General features: G+C 42.2%; 2 protein-coding genes across 2 annotated transcripts in view; one reads left to right on the top strand and one right to left on the bottom strand.

Moving 5' to 3' along the window:
* The window catches only part of ITPKA (inositol-trisphosphate 3-kinase A), a 40369-nt gene extending 26123 nt beyond the window's left edge, over positions 1-14246 (top strand). The window contains exons 3-7 of the mRNA XM_069017377.1: positions 960-1173; positions 2743-2947; positions 7953-8054; positions 9128-9199; positions 10096-14246. Coding sequence (XP_068873478.1) covers positions 960-1173; positions 2743-2947; positions 7953-8054; positions 9128-9199; positions 10096-10299 — 797 coding nt within the window. The 3' untranslated portion in view covers positions 10300-14246. The remainder of the gene's footprint in view (positions 1-959; positions 1174-2742; positions 2948-7952; positions 8055-9127; positions 9200-10095) is intronic.
* A 1178-nt stretch (positions 14247-15424) lies between these two features.
* Positions 15425-21062, bottom strand: part of LTK (leukocyte receptor tyrosine kinase) — a gene marked incomplete at its 5' end in the record, with an annotated part of 95202 nt that continues 89564 nt past the window's right edge. The window contains one exon of the mRNA XM_069018739.1: positions 15425-20457. Within this exon, the coding sequence (XP_068874840.1) occupies positions 19684-20457 (774 nt within the window). The remainder of the gene's footprint in view (positions 20458-21062) is intronic.

Below are 21062 nucleotides of genomic sequence, written 5' to 3' on the forward strand. Positions count from 1 at the left end.
TTGTGCCGAGGCAGTGCCAGTTCTAGGATTTGTCAAAGGAGAACCAGTTGGCAATGGCTGAAGGATTCTGCTGTGGTAAAGGTTGAGTGTTCTCCCCAGGATTAGTGAGGCTTCTACTTTGGTGCCTAATTTATTTCATATAGATCTAAAGGATACCTCTGAATGAAACGTGTACTTTCCTCAGATGCTGCCGGCAGGCTGCAAGACAGGAGAGCATTTGGAAACTCTGGGCAGGTGGAGTCTGATTACTGCTAATTGTGGCCTCTGCAGATGTCATTTGTCCTAGATAGCATTCAGACACAGCGCTGTAAAAAGCACCGTCGCCCTCCAGACTGTACCTGCAGGGCATTAGCAGATTAGCAGGTTTCCAGAGGAGAGGCAGTACCTGCAGGCCGACAAAGGGGCAGTCACAGCCTGTGTGTGTGTGTGTTTGGAAAGGGCAGTGCTTGGCTTCTGGCCTGTTCTGGCTGTTTAACTATCACTGATTGACTGCGCTGCCTCTGTCCGGACACGCTCAGCAGGTGTATATAACTTGTGTGAGGATTAAAGACAAAGCCAGCACTGGCACTGTTATGCAGCTTTAAAATAGCCTGTCAGAGGATTAATGAATTCTGGTTCATGGCTTCTTCCTGTGCATTTTAGAAGGTATAGTACTGATTAATAACCTAGCAAAGTTTAACATGGAAAAAAACCCCAAACAGCCCAATGGCCTGAAGCAACTGCACTGCTTAAAGCTATAAATTCTGACATGGGAATGTATCCAAATGGACTTTAACTGCTAACAGCTGTTTGTCCTGTATGTTTTATTTTTTATGAAAAGCAACCTATCTCTTCTCTTCAGGGGAAGTCTTTAACTGCTGCCATGAGACTGAGATAGATGAAACTGGAATGGTGGGGGAAGGGGTTTTTCTTTTTTGCACGTCAATCTTGTCAGCAAATGTTTGATTTTCTTTTTTTAGGGAGTTTCAAGGCAGCTGATAGTGGGAAGATTCTCAAACGCTTCTCAGAGAATGAAAAGGAGTGTTTTGAGCGACTAATGAAAGACCCACTACGCTCCTGCGTCCCTTGCTTCCATGGCGTGGTGGAGAGAGATGGCGAGAGCTACATCCAGCTGGATGACTTGCTTACTGATTTTGAAGGGCCAAGTGTGATGGACTGCAAGATGGGGATCAGGTGGGGTGAAGGAAAGAGAATGTGCTTTCTCTGCATTTGAAGGAGGGGGGACATATGGTCATGCTCACAAGTCATCTTGGACAACCTGAGGATAGTATGTCCCATTATTGCCAGATTGTACATGGATTCTGGAAACTAACTGATCTATAGGCTCAAAAACTATCCACATCAAGAAATTTTCAGGGGTGATTTAAGACAAAGTTTCTCTGCAGTGGCCTGATAATACATGGGAAAAGAAGTCATGATTTATTCACCTCCAGTTCATTGAATCTTTGTGTGTGCAGTGATTCAGAAGGCCTCACAAAGAGTAAAATTTCCATCTCCCAATGTAAATGACTGAATAGCAGTGTGAAAGCCCATTTGCAAGTCTTCACTGGTATTGATCTTTTCTGTAAAGAGTTGACAATTTGCTCAGGACTGACCTGTTTTTTTCCCTACTCTGACATCTTGAAGTGTTGCCATCATTTTGTTCTCCAGATTCCCACTTTCTTTTCCATTCATTGTCTGTGATTAAGATGAAAACATCAAAAATACTATCTAAGCATAACAACCAGATAGGGATCTGTTGAGATCCTGGAGTAAGGTAACAGTACACAGAAGTATGAGATGTCATAGTAATCTTTTGGGTGTCAGCTCAGATGCTCAAGAGTCATAAATTAGTTACTCTACTTACAGGAATGCAGATACACCTTTTCAAATAGATGCAAAATTTTAAATGAATTAGAAATACGTAGCACTGGTATGTTCAGAAGAAAGAAAAGGATTTGCAACAATACACGTTATGTTGAAAGCAGGTGACATTCTGGCAGTGAGTGACATCATCTCCTAAATGCCGTCCTGGTTTGTTACTCTATGATGAAGAAAGTAACATTCAGGCACCTGACAAAGTAGCAAGCTTTAGGAAACCAGTGGAATGTAGAGAACATGAATAGTGCCTTTCTAATGGCTGCCAGATTAACAGATTGAGTGATAAGAGCAAAATGTGGAAGTTTTGTGTCCCTTCACCTTTCTGTTCTTAGTTACCTCTTCTGGTTTGGAACTGCTCTGATAATCTGCTTTACTCTTTAGTTTTTTCTGTATGAAGAGTGATTCTGTCTTTCACTGAGATGCATTAAGTAAAACTTTCTGAGGCCTAAAAAAATTACCAATGGCTGATGTCAAGTTTTTTGAAGAGAGAGAATGCAGTAAGTCTTCAATAGCCCTATTTGTTTTTTTGATTGCATGTTAAGTGATCTTTCCTAACTGTCATCTGAAAACACAGTTCTATTTTATGGCACAGTGGGAATTCAGCTTTCTCCTGTTCTGTAACCAGGAATTAACAATAACTTGTAACAGTAAGTAAAGGTATAGTTAGAACAAGAAGTGAATTACAATTCCTGATTCCTGGGGCTGTTTCACTAAATATGCCTGCACAGTCATTGCTCTGTGTACTTTGGTTTCCCCATGTGCAAAACTGGGGCAATGATAAGGCTTACTTTCCTGGTTGATGTTTCTTGAGGCCAGTTTGTAAGCTGTAAAAAGAAATGTTGGGGCAGTCCTTAAGGTCATGTTGGGATGTGATGTTTGCAGAACATATTTGGAGGAAGAGTTGACTAAGGCACGAGAGAAGCCAAAGCTGCGTAAGGACATGTACAAGAAAATGATTGAAGTGGATCCTCTTGCTCCCACGGCTGAAGAGAACGCCCAGCATGCTGTCACCAAACCCCGGTACATGCAGTGGAGAGAAACCATCAGCTCTAGTGCCAACCTGGGCTTCAGGATTGAAGGGATTAAGGTAATTGTTTCACCTCTGCCTGTTCCTGGAGACTGAACTTTGTTTGATGTGTTGATTAATCAAAAATTAATCAAAATTAAATCAAAAAGCTTGTGCACATCAGTCTCCAGCTTTTCCAAAGGATTATGTGAAAATGCACTAACTGAAACCACAGAGTTCACTCTATTGCAGTTTTAAAGCATTCATTGTAATTGTAACAGAGAGTTTCAATGAATTTAAGCTTCAAATATACGTCAGCCATACTTGAATCAAGTATATATCACAGAGACCTTGCAGGAAGGACTCAAGGAGGTACGCAGTGCAGATAGAATGAAAATGAGACTGTTGTCAGGAGGAATTCAGAACAGAAGTATTAACTCCCTCTCTGCATGCAATTACTTTTTTTATCCAGGAACTATACATATTTATTCCAAGTGAATCACAGTAGAGTGGTTTTGTTGCAGTTACGTTTATTGGCAAGGCATGTTAAAAGCATTTGCTTAGATACCCATGGGATCAAGGAAACCACTTTTCATTTTAAATACATGATGAGATCCAGTATGAATGGAGCTGGAATAAAGCCAGAACAATACAAAATGAAATTTCTCCATCAGCCAAGTCCATCTGCTGTTCTTGATGGATAAGTTTGTGCCCCTGTACCATTCCTAGGATACTACCTTAAGCCACAGTGGAACCTGGGCAATTTTCTTTCCTGCTTATTACTTACCTTTTATAGAATCATAGAATGGCCTGGGTTGGAAGGGACCTTAAAGATCATGTAGTACCAACCCCTGTGCTGTGGGCAGGGGCACCTTCCACTAGACCAGGTTGCTCAGAGCTCCATCCAACCTGGTCTTGAACAATTCCAGGGATAGGGCGCCCACAACTTCTCTGGGCAACCTGTTCCAGTGTCTCACCACACTTGCAGTGAAGAATCTTTTTCTAATACCTAATCTAAACCTACTCCCACTTAGAAAGGACCCCTTGTCCTGTCACTACCTGCTCTTGTAAAAAATCCCTCTCCATCTTTCTTGTAGGCTCCCTTCAGGTACTGGAAAACCACAATTAGGTCACCCCGAAGCCTTTTCTTTTCCAGGCTGAATAATCCCAATTCTCTCAGCCTTTCCTCGTAGGAGAGGTTTTCCATCCCTCTAATCAATTTGGTGGCCTCCTCTGGACACACTCCAACAGGTCCATGTCCTTTCTGTGCTGAAGACCCAAGAGCTGGATACAGCACTTCAGGGGGGGTCCCATGAGAGAGGAGCAGAGGGGCAGAACCCCTTCCCTTGCCCTGCTGGCCACACTGCTTCAGATACAGCCCAGGACACAGCTGGCTTTCTGGGCTGTGAGCACACATTGCTGGGTCATGTCCAGCCTCCTATCCACCAGCACTCCCAGGTCCTTTTTGGCAGGGCTGCTCTTGATCTGTTCATCCCCCAGCTTGGATTGATACTGGGGGTTGCCCTGCCCCAGGTGCAGCACCTTGCACTTAAACTGCATGAGATTTCCATCAGCCTACATTCGAGACTGCCCATGCCCTTCTGGATGGCATCCCATCCTTCAGGTGTGTCAACTGCACCACTCCAGAACCTGGATTACTTTTGTTTCTATTTCACAGTTCAAGCACATAGAAATAAGAAAGGGATAAAAGAGGGCGATGCTGATGAACAGAGGCTCTTTAAATACTTTCTTCTCTGCTTCCCTGTGTGTCTTCTCTCTTCCTTATTCATAGATTCTCCTGCTGTGATACAGGAACTGGGGCTTCCAGCTCATGCAGTGCTGGCCCCGTGTGCTGTGCCACCCACTCCTGGCTGTTAGACACAGGCATCCTCATGCAAGAAGTGTCTGGGTGGTAGATGAGTAGATGATCTGTCTCCAGTGCAGCCCAAACATGTGATCCTGTCTTGCCCTTTAGCCAGCTAATGATGTTATCAAGATACTTGTTTTATTCCTATACACCTTAGGTCTTTGTATGCTCCTCTGTGTAATGGAATCAGAAACCCAGATGATCTTGAGGCCTTTCAAGTATGTTCTTGGAAAGATCCTTGGTGAGTGAAGATGTACAGATTTGAGTCCTGGAGAGTGACTGAGATAAGGGAGCACAGAGGAGCTTCAGAAAAACTTCCGGGCTTGTACTTGTGTGGATTTGTTGGTTGTCAGAGGTAGGTAGGAGCAGTATGACACACAGATTGTGTAGTGTTTCCCACTGTGGAGACACTGCTGTAACTGTGCAAAACATGAATACTTAATCCTTGATTAAGCACAGGAAGTACTTTGGAGCACATTCCCTTTATCTCCCTGTGCTGTGAGGCATGTAGGTATCATTTTCTTAAATGATTTTTTTAAATGGAGAAAAGGAGGCAGAAACTGAATTGTTCAGGTGGTGAACAGTGCATCCCGTTCACTGGAGGTGAACAGTGCATCCCGTTCTGCCATTCTGCAGGGATCCCCATTTTGGTAGGAGTAAGAGTCAGTGGTGCCAGCTAGTGGTTGATGGTTATAAGGGGACGTTCTCCCTAACTGCACTGGTAACTTCTGGAGTCAGCTGATAAGGTATGTTGGCTGTGGTCATTCAGAAATTTTCCTGGCCTGTGGCTGCTTGAATAAGAAGCGAAAGCAAAGAAAGCGAAATCATATAAGCCCTTCTGTGAACCGGCTGCTGATAAATGAGATCTGATTCACCATATGCACTCCTTCAGTAGTGGGGTACCTGTTCTCTTTAGGTTGATCCATTTCTTTTCCTTGCCTTGCTTCTGGATCTCTGAAATCAAGTCAAGTTCGTTTATGGGATTTGTCACTTTTCCTCCTATCAAAAATATTTTGAACCATTTGGTGTCCCTACAGTTGAAACCTGTTGCTCAGTATCTTGTGGCTGCCTGATTCCAAATGCACATTTCCTCTCTGGCAGAGGCTGTCTGAAGGCCAGGCATCACAAATATTTTGTCTACAATAATAAGCTAATGTTTTGCAGAGCAGAGATGCCTGGGGCTCAGAGTTGGGATTTCTGTCTTCCCATTCTGACAGTGAATGTCTGTGCAGTTTGAAAAGTTACTCTTCCTTTGGTACCATTTCTTTAGCTGTAGATCAGGGATAGCTATTTTCCCAGGAGGACGTCAGATTTGATTCATAAATCTTTGTGAATCCATTAAGTTAACTCAGAGCCTTTTAAGGGAAGTCTGCAGAGGGCTCTGAGCAAGACCCCATGGTTTAAGATAGATAGCACTGTTTTATGGAGCTGTGACACCTGCCCTCCTGTGAGCCGTGTCACTGTCACATCTAATGAGAAGTATTGCAAACAGCCCACAGGCTGCACTGTGTGACAGACTGCCCTGCTGTGCAGGAATGTATGCGGAGTCTTTAGCAAAGGTGTGACTTCAAGGAGTGAGTCAGGCAAGTGCTTCTTGAGGATCAACTACATCCAGAGTTGTTGCAGAGCCCTGCTTTAGAATACTGGCATGGTGCCATTCAAAATCTGGATATTGTTTACAGCAAGTAAAGACAGGCAGTAATTATGTTTTCTGCCAACCACTGGAAAGGAGCAAAATCATAAGTGTTTCTCAACCACAGGGAAGCAAGCAACTAGTTTGTCCAGACACAAAAGGTTAGAAAGGGAACACTGAGCAGCTATTCCAGACTTTGCTCTACAGTCCGCAGCATAGCGAGAAATTAGTTTTAAAACAACCTTACTCCAGTGAAGAGGTACGAGATGAAGTTCCAGATTTCTGTGTGCTACTGAGTATTGTCACACATCAAATCAGGTGGCTTCTAACTTTCACTGCCTACCTGCTGAACTGATCTGGCATAACACGCGCTCTGTTGCATGAGCGATCTGGAGTTTTAGCATTATTGAATTTTTTTCATGTATACATTAGAAACCAAGTTCAGCTGTGGAATAAATAGTGTTTCACCTGCTGAGACTGGACCTGAATTGGTCATTTTGGTGCAGTGACTTAACATGTAGGAGAGAACATATTGTATTAACCTGCTGATTTACTCATAATGAAAATAGGGGATTGGACTGATAAAATGGAGAGGAAAACAGTTTGGTAATCCTGCAGGCTTTTAGTGGATTTTTGTTACCAACTGTAATAATTGCTGTATTTTACATGCACATCATAAAATCTCCTGTTTGTGTCTCTTGAAGCAACAGGGATGCTCTTGGAGACATGCATATTCATATATTCTATGTTTACAGATACCTCCAATTCATGCGCTGCTCTTATTTACTTGTAGCTCCAGAAGCACATAAAAATACTCATTTTTTTCAGTAGCAGGGTGCTTCTGTACTGAATCTTACTGCTAGCACAAAAGTACTCTGAATTTCTCCAGGACACTCTTGGAACAAGCATGCCTACAGTGTCCTTTGCCAAAATTCACTCACCTCCTTCGTCACTGCTAGCATTGTGAATCCCAAGTTGTTCCTGCCTGCAACAGATTTCTGTTCTGTGTCTTCTGGGACAGATTGTATGTACAAAGGTATGTTTGGAACTGAATCTTAACAGTGATTCTTTGATTTCCCAATGAAAAACAGAAACAACAACAAAAACCACCACCACCACCAAAACCCCCCCCAAATAACAATAAAAAAAATCCTCACCAAAACCCAAAAGAAATCCCCAAACTAAAAGGACTAGTAAAATTGGTTTTGGAAATGTTCCCTTACACCCTCAGCCAAGGTTTCACTAGCTAGACAAGAGTACAACCAAAGAGGTCTCTGTGGTTTGCCCCACTGAACTGCTAGCACTGACGTGAGAAAACCCTCCTGCAAGCTGGTAATATCATGAATTGTTTTTTTTAAACTTGCACTCAACAGGAAATGAGCTGCCAGTGCCATTTAAAGTTATCCAATCAGCTTTTGTATCTCTTCTCTTCTCTTGCTTGGTTTATCTGTTCTCTTCCTGTTCAACGACTTACTTTCATCTGGTTAGCGAGGGCTGAGCTGTTGGTGGTTCAAGAGGATTGACTGATGAGGGGAATGATATGGGTGCAGCATAAATAATCTCTGTCTGTGTGCGGTTTTGTGCAGAAGGCGGATGGAACATGTAACACAAACTTCAAAACAACAAAGACACAGGAGCAAGTTCTACAGGTTTTTGTGGAATTCATTGAGGGCAACACAACTATTCTGGTGAGTCTGAGCTCTTCACGTGCACTGATCTTGGACCAATGCGCTTGCTTCAGGTCCATGCTTTCTTTGGTACATGAAATATGAGTTAGACTACCAAGGAAGGAAGTGGTCTTGACTTCCAGTCGCTCTCAGGAGGTGGGGTGGATATGGGGACTTGGTGGATTGATGAGGAGAAGTTGACTCAGACCAGTTATGTCAGCTCTTGACATGAGTTGACTCCAAGTGCCTCATGCTATCAACGTGCCATTCCAACTAACTTATGGCTTGCCATCAGCTTCTACCATGGGTGTTAGATGCATTAGATGGGTGATATCTAAGCAAGGATTGTGTTGGCAGGAAAACTTGTGATTTGGGAATTCAGTCTGGAGAGGATAAAATCAGAGCGTGGAGGCAGGAAGTGAGATTGGTGACTAGCTGTGCTCCCATGTGTGAAATTTATCTCAAAGAGGAATTCCTGTGTGCTAATTCATGGGTAGCACAGCAGGCATGTGGTAGATGGCATAACACATCTCTTGTCTTTGGAACTTCAAAGGATGCTGTAATGTTTTGCTGCACTGTGGAAGCCATTATGAAGGCAGATTAGCCCTTCAGGAGGAGTGTGCTTGGTAGTTCAGGGCAGCATTAAAAATCTGCACTAGAGCTTTATACATTAGGCCTTGATTCTTTTTATCTCCTCTGTGCCTCCACCATGGTTGGAGCTCCTTCTTTTTCTAACACATTTTCTTTCTTTTCACTTTGGGGAACTGGAAGATTTTTAATTCCTTGAAACTTTTTCTCTTTATTAAAAAGAAAAAAAAAAATTGCAGAAAGCCTCATGACATCCAAATCAAGCAGATAAATATTCTTGGTGTAACACATGCAGCAGATGAACTCCAGTCTGTTAATTCACTATGAAAGCTTGAAATGTATTTTCAGATTGACTTTCAAATGATGAACCTGTTGTTTTGAAGGACCTCTAGCCTAAAATGAATATGGTCTCTTCATTATATTGAGTTTTGTAAACAGATTATCTTTATTCAGTTTTCAATGAAATGTTTATGGGTTGGTTTGGGTTTTTTTTCTTCTTCCTCCAGAAAAAATACCTCAAGCGTCTGCAGGAAATTAATGTCATTCTTGAATCCTCAGACTTCTTCAAGCGACATGAGGTGAGCAGTGAGTGTAAAGCTGTGGAGGTGCTTTGCTTCTTCGTTTGGTCATTCACGTGTACTTCGGAACAGCCTGCTGTATGAGTAGAAGGTGGTTTGTAGAAGAAAGATAATGCATGTTGACAACACAGACACCACAAAGCCTCCATCACAGTGATACAGAAGATTAAACTAGTTGAGGAATAGTAAATCCTCCTATCTTTATGACATCCCAGCACTTACAGCTCTGGGTCACTTCATGGACTAGTGTATTAGTACCAGTTTCCTATGGTTTCTCTAATCTTGATGTGCTCCAATGGAATATTTACAGGGGAATGGTAACATGGGAGCTTGCATTTGGTACAGTAGCAGTACAGTAGCATTCAACTGTAGTTTGACAATGAAGGCTGTGTTACTTAGAAGGGATTTATGTTGAAATACCATTTAATTCTGCTGTGCATGTTCTCTGTGTGCTTTGCTGTGCAGAAGGCATCATTAGCATTGTAACTTCTGCTTGTTAACAGCTCAAGATTTTGAGATTAGACATTTTATTTTGCCTTGTTGATGTTGCCTTATCAATAGAGATATTTTTGTTAATTATGGGTCATGATCTGTCTTTGAAAGGAGTTACTGGCCTTTGCTGAATTGTTCGAATTGAGACCTGATGCTAAGATGAAGAATTACTTTTCTTCCTGTTTTTTACTGGGTCCCATTTCTTATCTACACGCCCATTTATACCTTACTTATTGATATGGTTGTGCAAATGGGGCATGTAAATCATCAATGTATAAGTGCAGCCCAAAAGTCTGTTGGGTTACAGGTGAGCTGAGGAGATCATCTTCTTAGCAGGAAGTGTTAAGTGATGGGGGAGGGCTGAAGGTGTATTTTTAACCACACTGTCTCAATCTGTGTTCCAGGTCGTAGGAAGTTCACTACTTTTTGTACATGATGGCAGTGGGAATGCTAATGTGTGGCTGATCGACTTTGGAAAGACTACTCTTCTTCCTGATGGGCAGACACTGGATCACAGGATCCCCTGGCAAGAAGGCAACAGGGAGGATGGGTACTTGTTGGGATTGGACAATTTGATTGGCATCTTGGAAAGCATCACTGAAAGATGAGTTGAGAAAGGCAAAAAACTTGCAGGGCTTCTCTGTAACTTTCTGCTTTACTGAAGTAGAAGGAAACTCAGCAGGAAACCTTTAACTCTTAAACTCCTGAGGTCGTCAGTGCAGAGGGAGCTGCATCCAGAACCCAGCAGTCAGTGATCAAAGTTAACTTTGCGTCAGCCCTCTATGAACCTAAATAAATCACTCCAGATTGGTCTGTGTTGCACCAGACGAACTTGAGACTGGTCCTCAGAGAATGAAGACCTCCATACTCGGGAATCACACCAGCATGAGTCTGTGTGATAAACCAGAATGATTCTGATTTCTGGCAAAATGGGACTCCAGATTACTTCTTAGTGAACCAGGGCAAATGCTTGGGAACTCAGGGCAGGAAAAACACATTTTCAGGGAACTGCATAGTTTTGAAACCAGATTGTTTTTTTTCCTCTCTAATTCCAAGTCCTCTTGCTCCTGTGTACACTATAGGTTGGACCAACAACTTCTGCTGCATTATGTTACAGCGTGAACAAGGTGCAAATGGGTGATAATCACAAGAAACTGGGAGCAAAGAGAGACAGCAGTTTGTAGTGGCTTGATGTGGCTAACTGCTGTTGACCATTTCTCCTCTTCCCTACCCTAGCCTTGCTTCTATCCAAGAACAGCCTTGGCTTTTTCTGTAGCCACTCAGGAGATTACAAATACTCTAGGCAGAGAATAGCAGCCTATTGTCTCCAAAAACTTTTGACTTTCCGACTGGATGGGCTGTTGGAAATGTTACTGACTTGGAGAGTTTGGCCTCTTGCAGCTGAACTGCAGCTCTGAAAATCACTAATCATCTTTCACAAACTGGTCAGGGAACTAAGTTTTTTTCCAAGGCTTGTTTATCTTTGAAGATAAAACCCCTATACACATGCACACACTAGTAGTCAGCAACCAGTATGATCTCTTAAGATCATGGTTTGTCTCCTAATGCACGTGACTTCTTGGCCATGTTCCTGTTCTCAGTTATGATGCTGCCACTTAAGCATATAAACTGGCACAGCAATCAGGAGAGTAATGTTTCTGCATTCACAGTGTTACACAATGATGAGATGATTCCCAGGCATCCTTCCTCCAAAGTATCAGCTGTTAACTCCAAGCAGTTTGGGTGAAGGAATATCAATATATTACATCCTCCAGTCCCCATCTGGAATCACAGGGTGATCTGTGCTTCATTCTTTTGCTGTGGTCCAGGCACAGCCACAGAAAATTCCGTTTTTAGGTTAAAATCAGGAAAGATTGAATTGTTTTCTTGCAGTGGCTTCACCTACCTTCTCCGATGGTTGCCTCTAGTCACTGGAACAGTTTTTTAAATACTAGCACTATAACTACTCTCATTAGTCACATGTTCACTCCCATTTCGGGTTTTAACATCAATAACGTGGTGATGCACTTTTCACAATGCAGGTAAGACTTACATTACCAGTTGATGGTTAAACCCTTTCAACATCTAAAGGTAGTAATGCAGGTTGATTAGAAATTCCTGTCTTTTGCTGGTGTCCTGTGCTCAGGAGAGATTCTGAGAACTTTGGATATATGCAGGTGACTCCACATTTGGGAAACTGCTGTTTCAGTAATAATTTTTATCATGAGCAAAAAAAAAAAAAAACCCTATAGAGTCCAGATCTGGAATGAAATCTGTAGTATTTGTAATTAGAGAGCCTAAAATAATTTCTAAAAGGAGTTACTTTGGGTAACACACTACTGTACTAAAAGATCAGGCAGATTTAATTGCTTTTTCATCACCTCTAAACAAAGCAGCAGTGTTGAAAATTGAAAGTCAGTTGTGATGTGAAAGTTAGATGACATAGGGTAGGTATCCCATAGGAAGTAATGACATAGAAATATTTCATCTTAAACCAGAAGTTGTCTGAAACTGGTAATTACTTTTGCAGTTCACTGCAAATTCAGATGACTAATGTGGCCTCCCAGAGTCTCTCTGTTTTATATTTATGATTGTATGTTAATGGATTTTTCACTTGAAGTTTCAGAGTGTTTACATTAGGTTATTTTGAAGTGACAGTGAGCGCAGATTATATCATTCCAGATGCCTCCTAACTTTTGAACTGCTATGAGATCACAAATGAATCCACAGTGAATTCCATACAGTTAAAAAAAAAAAAAGTATTTCTCCTTTTCTGCAGCCAACAGGCAAGCCATTGGACAGCAGTGCCTAAAGAGAATAGCAGTGCTTAAGGACAATAGCAAGTAAATAGGTCTCACAGTCAGGACTTTAATGACATTGCCTTTTTTATGAGACTGCAATTGCAAGCTGTCCTACCATAATTCAAAAGAATTATAAAAGTAAGAAATAAGATTGTTATGATAGAATTCATTTAGTGGTTTGTCTAATTAATCTTCAGAGTTAAATTTCTTTCTTCTGTTACCGCATATGTGAAGCTTTTGCACCAATGTAATCTATTTTCTGGAGGGGAGATCTAAACAGTAGAGGTTGGTGCTCAAATGTCAGTTGAGATTTTAAGACAAACTTTTAGAATGACTGTCCAGTTCTAAAGGAGAACTGGAAGCAATGTGGTACTAGTAGCTTCTAAAAAAACCAACTCCTGATAGCACCTGGATGGTTTGCAGTACATGGTCTTGGGGGAAAACTTGGAGAAGGTCTGTTCCACTGCAGTAGCTGGAAAGGTCAGGGAAAAAGGAAAATCTCTGCTGTAGCAGACCTTGATCTGGAAACTCATTCTAGATGATGTATAGTTCTAGCAAGTTAGTTTCGAAATGGCTCTTTGTCTTGCTAGGGGATTAGAAAGGAAGAAATCACAATCATCTGTTGCTGTTAGGGGAAAGAAGAGAAGGAGGCAGCTTTGCATAGCAAACTGCAAGTGTAGGACTTCAGCTGAGCAATGGAGCTCTAAGGAGCGGAGGCTGTGAGCTCAGGGGCAAACTGCCCCAGGGTACGTTTTAGATTCCTTGTTTCTCATCAGATGGGACAGGTGCCTGTGGACATGCACTTGCTAGTGTGAGGAAGCAGCATGGCCTTCTTTCACTATGGGGTAAGTTGTCTTGAATAAGCTTATATTTACCAGAGGGTCGTGGTGCACTTGCACAGGCATGTAACGCAGGAGGAGCTGATGTATGGTAACCGAGGAATTTGTTCACATGCAAGTCCAGAATGTCATAATGCATCTGCAGAAATAGTGCCTCACTCTGGAGACACTGAGCACGTGTGATTCCACAGCAGGCTCAGAGATGCTGGCCTAGAGGCACTTTGGTGCTGAACAGATGACCTCTGGCTTAGGCTCCAAGGTCTTCAAACTCACTAGTTAGATGCAGCAGTGCTGTAGCTGCTGCATTCCTGTGTGAATCGAGAAGTAGGACTAGGACTTCTCTCCTTCAACTTCATTATTGGCTTGGTTTTTTTGGACTTGGACAACTGTCCTAGGCATTGTTTTGTTCCAATTTTACAGATGGGAATAGACCTCCTTACCTCACATGAATGGTGTGAGGCTGTCCTTCATTATTGCCTGCAAGCTGCTGTGAGATTCTTTAGAGGAAGGTGCAATATAGAAAGAAATGCAGAGAGATCGGATAAAAAAATTATGGGTGTTGAGGCCCCACAGGGATATAAATTTGGCTGAAATTTAACGAAAGGGGTAAAAATTAAATCCCTCTAAATTTTGTACAGGTTGAAATTCACTTGATATCTGATCCCATTCCTGTTAAAGGGAAAGATTTCACTGGGAGTTGGACCAAACCCTTACATATCTCAGAGGGCTTTTGCTACTTTTTTATTGCTGTTGTTATTATTTGTTATTCTTAAGGTACTGAGATCAAATGGCCTGTATCATCTACATGCATCCGTTCTGAACACTACAATGCAATGCTGACATTGACTGTATTGGATGAGTGTGTTACTCTGAAGTGTGTATGCTACTAAATAAATGAGACTGAAGGGAAAATGACATCTGCTGTGATTTGGTCATGTGAGAATAATACCTTTTCTTCAAGAATTTCCTCATGGAAGGGAGAAAAACAATATATTTCAGTGTTTCTGTTGCTTTTATTCTTTAGCATCTGGTACTTCCTAAAGCAAAACCATTTCTAAGACATCTAGAAGCGAAATGGTGGAGCTTGGTTCCAAAACCTGTTGTATACATTACCTTTAGAACCTGATTCACACAAAGCTTGTCAGCTTCCTTCATGGTAAGCTCTGTCTCTGAAATCTCAGTGAATAGCCTACAGCATATAAAAAAATGTGCATCAAGAGGCATTTTTCAGACTCAGAGCACTTAACTGTTCCCCTGGGCAGTTTTGTGTGGACACGGGCAAGAAGCATTCAACATTCTAGTACTGGCAGCACTTCTCAGCATGAGTGAGTGTAGTCTTGCCTGGGTGCAAAGAGTGCTTAGAAGAGAGGGAAACGAATAACCACCGTTAGTGTCTCTTTATTTTGTGTTGCAAATATAGAAGTATACACTTGTCTAGCTTTAAATTGCATAGAAGCAGGCATGTCATCTACTTATGTACAGTAGTTACCAGAAAGGTAAGTTGGCAGAAGTGCTGCCATGGTCAGAGGTAATGACAAATCAAAACCTATTCACGTAAATGGAAAAGTCGTGATGTGATGGGGACAGGTTAGGTATGGTATCACTTAAGGTCTCTGCATGGGATTGAGAAGGGTGGACAGCCAGGAGGGGAGAGCACAGCCATGTCTACAGAAGAAACTGCCTCACACAGCTCAAGGGTCTAAGAAAGTGTGGTCCTTGGCTGACACAGCTGTGGAGATGCAAATACAGTAGGGGAAACAGTATTCCCAGCAGCAGCATTTTCTTCTCTTTCAGGAAGGTGGGGGAGTGTTTTGGAGGTGGAATAAGTTACACTTGCAAAAGCCCATAACTATTTTATCAGCCTTGGAAAGCTTTCTTAGTGCACACCAGCCCATGGGCAAATCAGCTGAGAACTTAGCTCAGGAAAAGGGTTGATATGACAGGGAACACCTTAAATCTGTGCAATTAAAAATTCTGTTTGTTTAAAGGAAAAAATGAAGATGCAAAGCAATTATGTTGAGGAGAGAAAGGATAACAAAGCAATCAGAAGCAGAAATATCAACAAATGTGAAAAGAAAGCAGAGAAAGACAAATTGAAATTTCCATTATTGTTTCATCTTTTGTTAATCAGTCCCTTCGTTAAAATGTGAGTATGAGGTTGTATGAAGCAACATAAAGTACTAATGCTAAACACAGTCAAAAAACAACTGTATACACACAATTACAAAACCATTTTGGTAATGTTAAAAGACAGACACCTATCAGGAAGAGCAATTTATAACCCTATAAATGGCTGATACTGCAGTAGGGAAGTGTTGGAAGACTTTTCATGTTGATTATAGGACCGAATTAATCCCAGACCTCCAGCTCATGTCATTCCTCTAGGAAGCAAAATTGGGTTTTGGCTCCCAGTTGCCAAAGTAATCTAATTTTAACACTATAGTTTTAACTCATTGGTCATGCACTAAAAATGTCTCCTTAAAAAGCAGTTTCAAGTAAGTTATATTTTGCAATGGTAGCCAATTGAGCACTATGAAATCTCTGTTTGTACAAACAGTAAGTTTCAGTCTCTGAGTTGAAGGACTGAAGGTTGTCATGTGTATCACTGCAATTGTTATTTTTTCTTTTGAGATAAAATGGTTTGGACAGCATGTAGCATTCAGCATCACAACAGGAGCAATATTGACATTATTTCCTCCAGGATATTAACTAAAAATTCATTATCTGTGAGGGTTTTTAAACAGCATCTAAAAAAGACTATTACAGGTCAAAGATTCATGGCAATATGTTGACAAGATAATTCCATTTGAGAGAGTTAAGAGCTTTGCAAAATTGAGGTTGCTAATGCAGATTCTTTTAAAATTCCCAGCTCTTTCTTTTAGTGCCCATTTGGTACCTGCAGCTCCAAGTCTTGTCTTGTTAGAAGAGACTGCACCTGGCTCAGTACAGCCGTACTAAACAGCTAAATGCTGTTGTAAACCATCAGAGTCTGTCTCAGAAATAAATAATCAATACATGCTTACCCTACTCTTACAGTTGCTCTTCAGCACCCCACTCTTGATCACTCTTAGGGATAAGATCCTGGTCAGGATGGAATTCTGTTCAGTCTCAGTGCAGCTTTGTCTATGTGCTTTGTGTAAATGAGTACCTTGATGCAGCTGTTCAGTAAAAACAGGTATTTGTCCAACATGCTGGACTTGCACTTTGTTTATAAAGTGAAGGCAGAGCTGCAGCCAGGACTGCCCATGGCACTGGTAATAGAACTGTGCTCTCCTCTCACAACTTTTCAATGGCTTTCCTGGTTTTATCACTACTGGCCTTTCTAAATTTGTGAATGACAGTGAGGCAACTGCTACCCAGGGGGAAAACAATGGTAGCTCAAGCTGGGTAACTATCTGGACAGTAGGGATCCTCCCGCTTCTCTCAGGAATCTTGGGGTATTGTATAGTCATTTTCACATTGAAAATATGAAGAACTGTTTTGTGTCTCCTGCTTCATTAAAAGTCTCTGGGAAGAGAAGGTGGTGTAGTTAAACTTCCCATGGCTTCTGAACAAGCCAGTATTTCACTTCTCTTGCCACCAGTTTCCAGCCCCTGCTAATGGCTAAGGAGAATTGAAAGCAGATTCATAATGGGCCTGCAAAAGCATGGCTATGACCACCAGTGCTCTGCTCAGGACAGACAAGGGCTGAAGAGTCAGCTGGCATCATGTCCACTGCAGCTGAACTAGGATCACTGCACTCTGCTGTGGCCTTATATTCAGGGAGGAAGGGCCCAAGATGCTGGCACCAAGTCACAACTGCTGGAAAGTTTAATAGGTCACCTTTGGGGGAAAAAAACTACTAATGCATGAACCATAAGAGTAATAAAATCTGAAAGGTAAGGATAAACTGATGAAATTCCAATTAGCTAAAAGTAAATGCATTTATTTTTTATTAGCCAGTCTGAAATATGACCAAAAATGTTAGCTTTTGCAAGAAGAAAGAATGAGAAAATTTCCAGCTAAATGGGCTTTTCTGCCTCATCTAACTGGGCTATAGCAACTCGTGGATGTAAGACAGGACAGGCAATGAGCTAAATGGGAGAGAAGCTAGAGAGCTAAAACAAAGGTGAAATGGGAGGAAGGGCATGAGGTAAGGTCATCCATCTCCCTTGGTCACTAAACCCCTCGGCTCACTACTTCTGAAATTTGCCCCACACAGAGGGACCCCCTGAGGGACCCCTCTCCTCTGACCATCTGTCATTTTACAACACAATGGATTTGGAATTATTTCCACAGCATATGGGTCTTTGCTGAAAGGTGGCCATCATCACCCTTTGTGTCTGGAAATCACAGAAGGGCTGGTGTGAAAAGGGAAATCCAAAGATCGTCCAGTCCAACCTTCCTGGTAAAGTAGGTTCACCTACAGCAGGTTGCACAGGATCATGTCTGGGTAGGTTTTGAGTATCTCTGGAGACAGAGACTCCACAGCCTCTCTGAGCTACCTGTTTCCGTGCTCTGTCTCCATCAAAGTAAACAAGTTTTTTTTCTCATACTCAGGTGGAATGTCCTGTGTTTCAGTTTGTGCCTGTTACCCCTTGACCTGTTGCTGGGTACCACTGAAATGAATCTGCTCCTGTCCTCTTGACACCTGCTCATAAGATATTTGTATGCTCTGAAATGACATTGTACAAAACTGTCCATTCTAAAGACAAAGGCCTAAAACTATAGAAAGCATGGAGCAGATAACAAGTCAGACCAAAAAGGCATAAACCTGTGTCAAAGATGCCTTTCAATGAGGATGGATTCAAACTCTTCACTCTGTGCTTTTCTTTACCACAACTCAGTCGTGTCCACCCTGACTGATGTAAAGGACAGGAACTCTGTGTGGTCAAAGCAAATCCTCGCTGCTGGCCCGCACCTTCAGACTGTACATGCAGCTGATCACTAAGCATAAAGCATGTTCCAGAGAACCTCTTGCCTCAGAAAGGAGCCAGAGAAGTCTACAACTGGCAACTCTCCACACAACTTGATTACACACAAAGCATGTAATTTGCCACTGTAGGTTGACAGTGTGACATTCAGGAGTAATACAAGGATAGAATGCTTCCAAGACTGTTCAGACTCAATCCAAACTATTTGCCTTTTCAGTCTCCTTATTTTGCAGCTTTAATCCATAAACATCCATTTAGATCCTAAACAACTGAAGAAAGCCTTAGAAATGAGCTGTTTTGGAAACAAACAACTACCTTTACCAGCAAGTCTGTGCACTTGCAAGGCAAGGAACAATTACGACCTGCTCAGCTGTGTGAAGCCAAGTCATGGTTTTGGCTTTCTCAAATGATTTAGCTATTCAACCTTCCTGTATAAAGAACACCTGAAGTAGGATTTACATTAGATTTCCCTTCACTCTTCCTCTCCTTTGCATTACTTTCTACCTCAGAGTATTAAAACCAAGAACTCCAGCACACCAAATGCTAGACAGTTACCCAAGAACTTCAGCTTAGTGCTTACCAACATAGCACAGGGAATTAATGCTGAATATCAAAGTACTTACAAAAATGAGATTCATCTTAAGTAAAGTCCATTAAAAGATAAAGACAGTCCATTTCTCATCATGCCATGCAGCTCACCCTTCCTTGAAAAACCACCTGCCGCTTCTATGCCCGGAGCTGTGAGCAGCACATTTCCTTCAATATTCAAAGGAATACTATCAGCTCCACCAGTAACTGCTTTTTTGATGGTAAATGTTTTCCTCTTCATTGCTTGTTTACAAAGCACATGCTCAGAGGAGCCTGATTTTTTTTCTTTCGTTCTTCCTACTGCTTCCAATTTGAGCAATAGCTTCCACAAGGTCTGCTAATAAAACAGATGCAAATATGGCTGCTATTTTTTTTTTACTTCCCTTATAGTGCATAAGCATTAGTAATTCACCAGAACTGTAAAAAGCTTTTGGGAATGTTGCTGCTTGCCACCAACAACACACATTTTTGGATTCTTGGTTCAGAAAGAAGCATAAGCTGTGTTGGTCATTATTTCCATCCAAATGCTGCAGCTGGATGGTAGGTCCATTTCTTTTCACCTGAGCAGATTGAGAAGGAATTCTTTCCTTATGAACTGTATTCTGAATCAGACAAGCAATGCCATTGTTCTCCACTTCTAAGCTGGTTCAGTGGAACACATTTGAAGGACAGAGATAGAAATGCAAGTGTCTTTTACAATCTGGGGATCCAGTAGGTAGACAGAGGAAGCAGAACATTCCTGATGTTGAAACTTCACCCATCTGAAGGAATTAAAGTGGAGGAAGTAAGTGAAACAGGAAGCAGTCCTTTCAGACACACACATTCCCTGATCTTTGGAAGAACCATTTCTACTATACTGGAGTAACACTCAGGTCATCTGATAAAGACAGACCAGAGTCCCTCTCTCTTGACGTTTTCTCTGTTTTACAAAAAGGCTTTTCAACTCTGTGCAGACTGGAGCTCCTTAGCACAGCTGCTCTGACCTCAGCTAAGGCTGATGGCTGGTGCTCAGCGCTATAGCACAGGTCATCATAAGCATAATTTACATTGCCACAGGGGAAAGTCTGGAGTTTCACCAGTTCAATCCCACTGATATCCAGGTGAGGGCAGGTACTTCGACCTGGAGATGCTGGAGATGCCCGAGAGCTAGGAGAACTGCAATTCCCATCAAAGCCTGAGTCTTCCCGCTCTGGATTTGCTTTGAGCTTGGAGCTGGGGCTGAAGTGACAGATATTCTCTAGCACCCATGATCCATAGGTTGGGTTCCAAAGATTTTTTGTTTTGTTTTTAAGTCTGTGGGCAGATGGATTGCTGAGCTCCAACTTCTGGTTTGAGGTCTGCTGGAACCACGACCCACTGTTGAAATCACTGAGGCATGGCAGGCTGGGCCCTCGGGCAGTCCAGTTGCTCAGGTTCTCCACCAGTAGCTCTTGTGGACATTGTACAAGTTTGTGCCCAGCATGGTGGGATTCCAGTGTCTTAGGTGTTGTCTGAGGTGTGAGAGAAGGGCTTACCAGCATTGGCACTATCCCACTGGAAATGTTTGGGCGCATGACCGTACTTCCTTCATCCTCTGGTGTGGGGCTACACTCCATGGGCAGCTCAGTGTTGATCACATCAGGGTCCTGAAAAACAGAGACAAGAATCTTTTACACCTTCAGGGTGACTGTCACACGTTTGGGCAATACTACTGCATGTCATACAAGGTGCTCTGTTCCATCTGGGTATCACGTGCTGTTGGGACTCACATGCTTCCTTGGAGAAGAGACTCCGCTTCACTGAAATCAGTGACTAAGATGGGGGCTTGTAGTATAAAATTTCTCTCTTGAGAGGTTGGATCCAGACCTGTAGCTATTAAATGCTACTGGATGGTGAACTCACTGTGCCATTTCATTCCCCCTCTCCACTCCATAACTATTCAGCTGTGGCTTTTGAGAAACATTAGGCAAGGTCAGAATATGGACCTGAAAGAGATCTAAGTACCTTTCCATCACAAGGTGAAGAACATTTTGCTATTGAATAAGCTGAGAGCTAAAAGCATCCATTTGCACAGGAACAGCGTATGCTCATTTTGGCTGGGTGGAAGATGGGAGAGTGAGGATGGACACTGGAAAAGAGCCAACAGCACCATCACACTAGTAAAGTAATTATATCAGTCTGTCGGGACCCTTCACTTGCTTTAGGGACTAAAGCTAATATCTTTGGATAGTTGACATTCCATGGATTATCA

This window comes from Aphelocoma coerulescens, chromosome 5, assembly GCF_041296385.1.
Source record: "Aphelocoma coerulescens isolate FSJ_1873_10779 chromosome 5, UR_Acoe_1.0, whole genome shotgun sequence".
Lineage (NCBI taxonomy): Eukaryota > Metazoa > Chordata > Aves > Passeriformes > Corvidae > Aphelocoma > Aphelocoma coerulescens.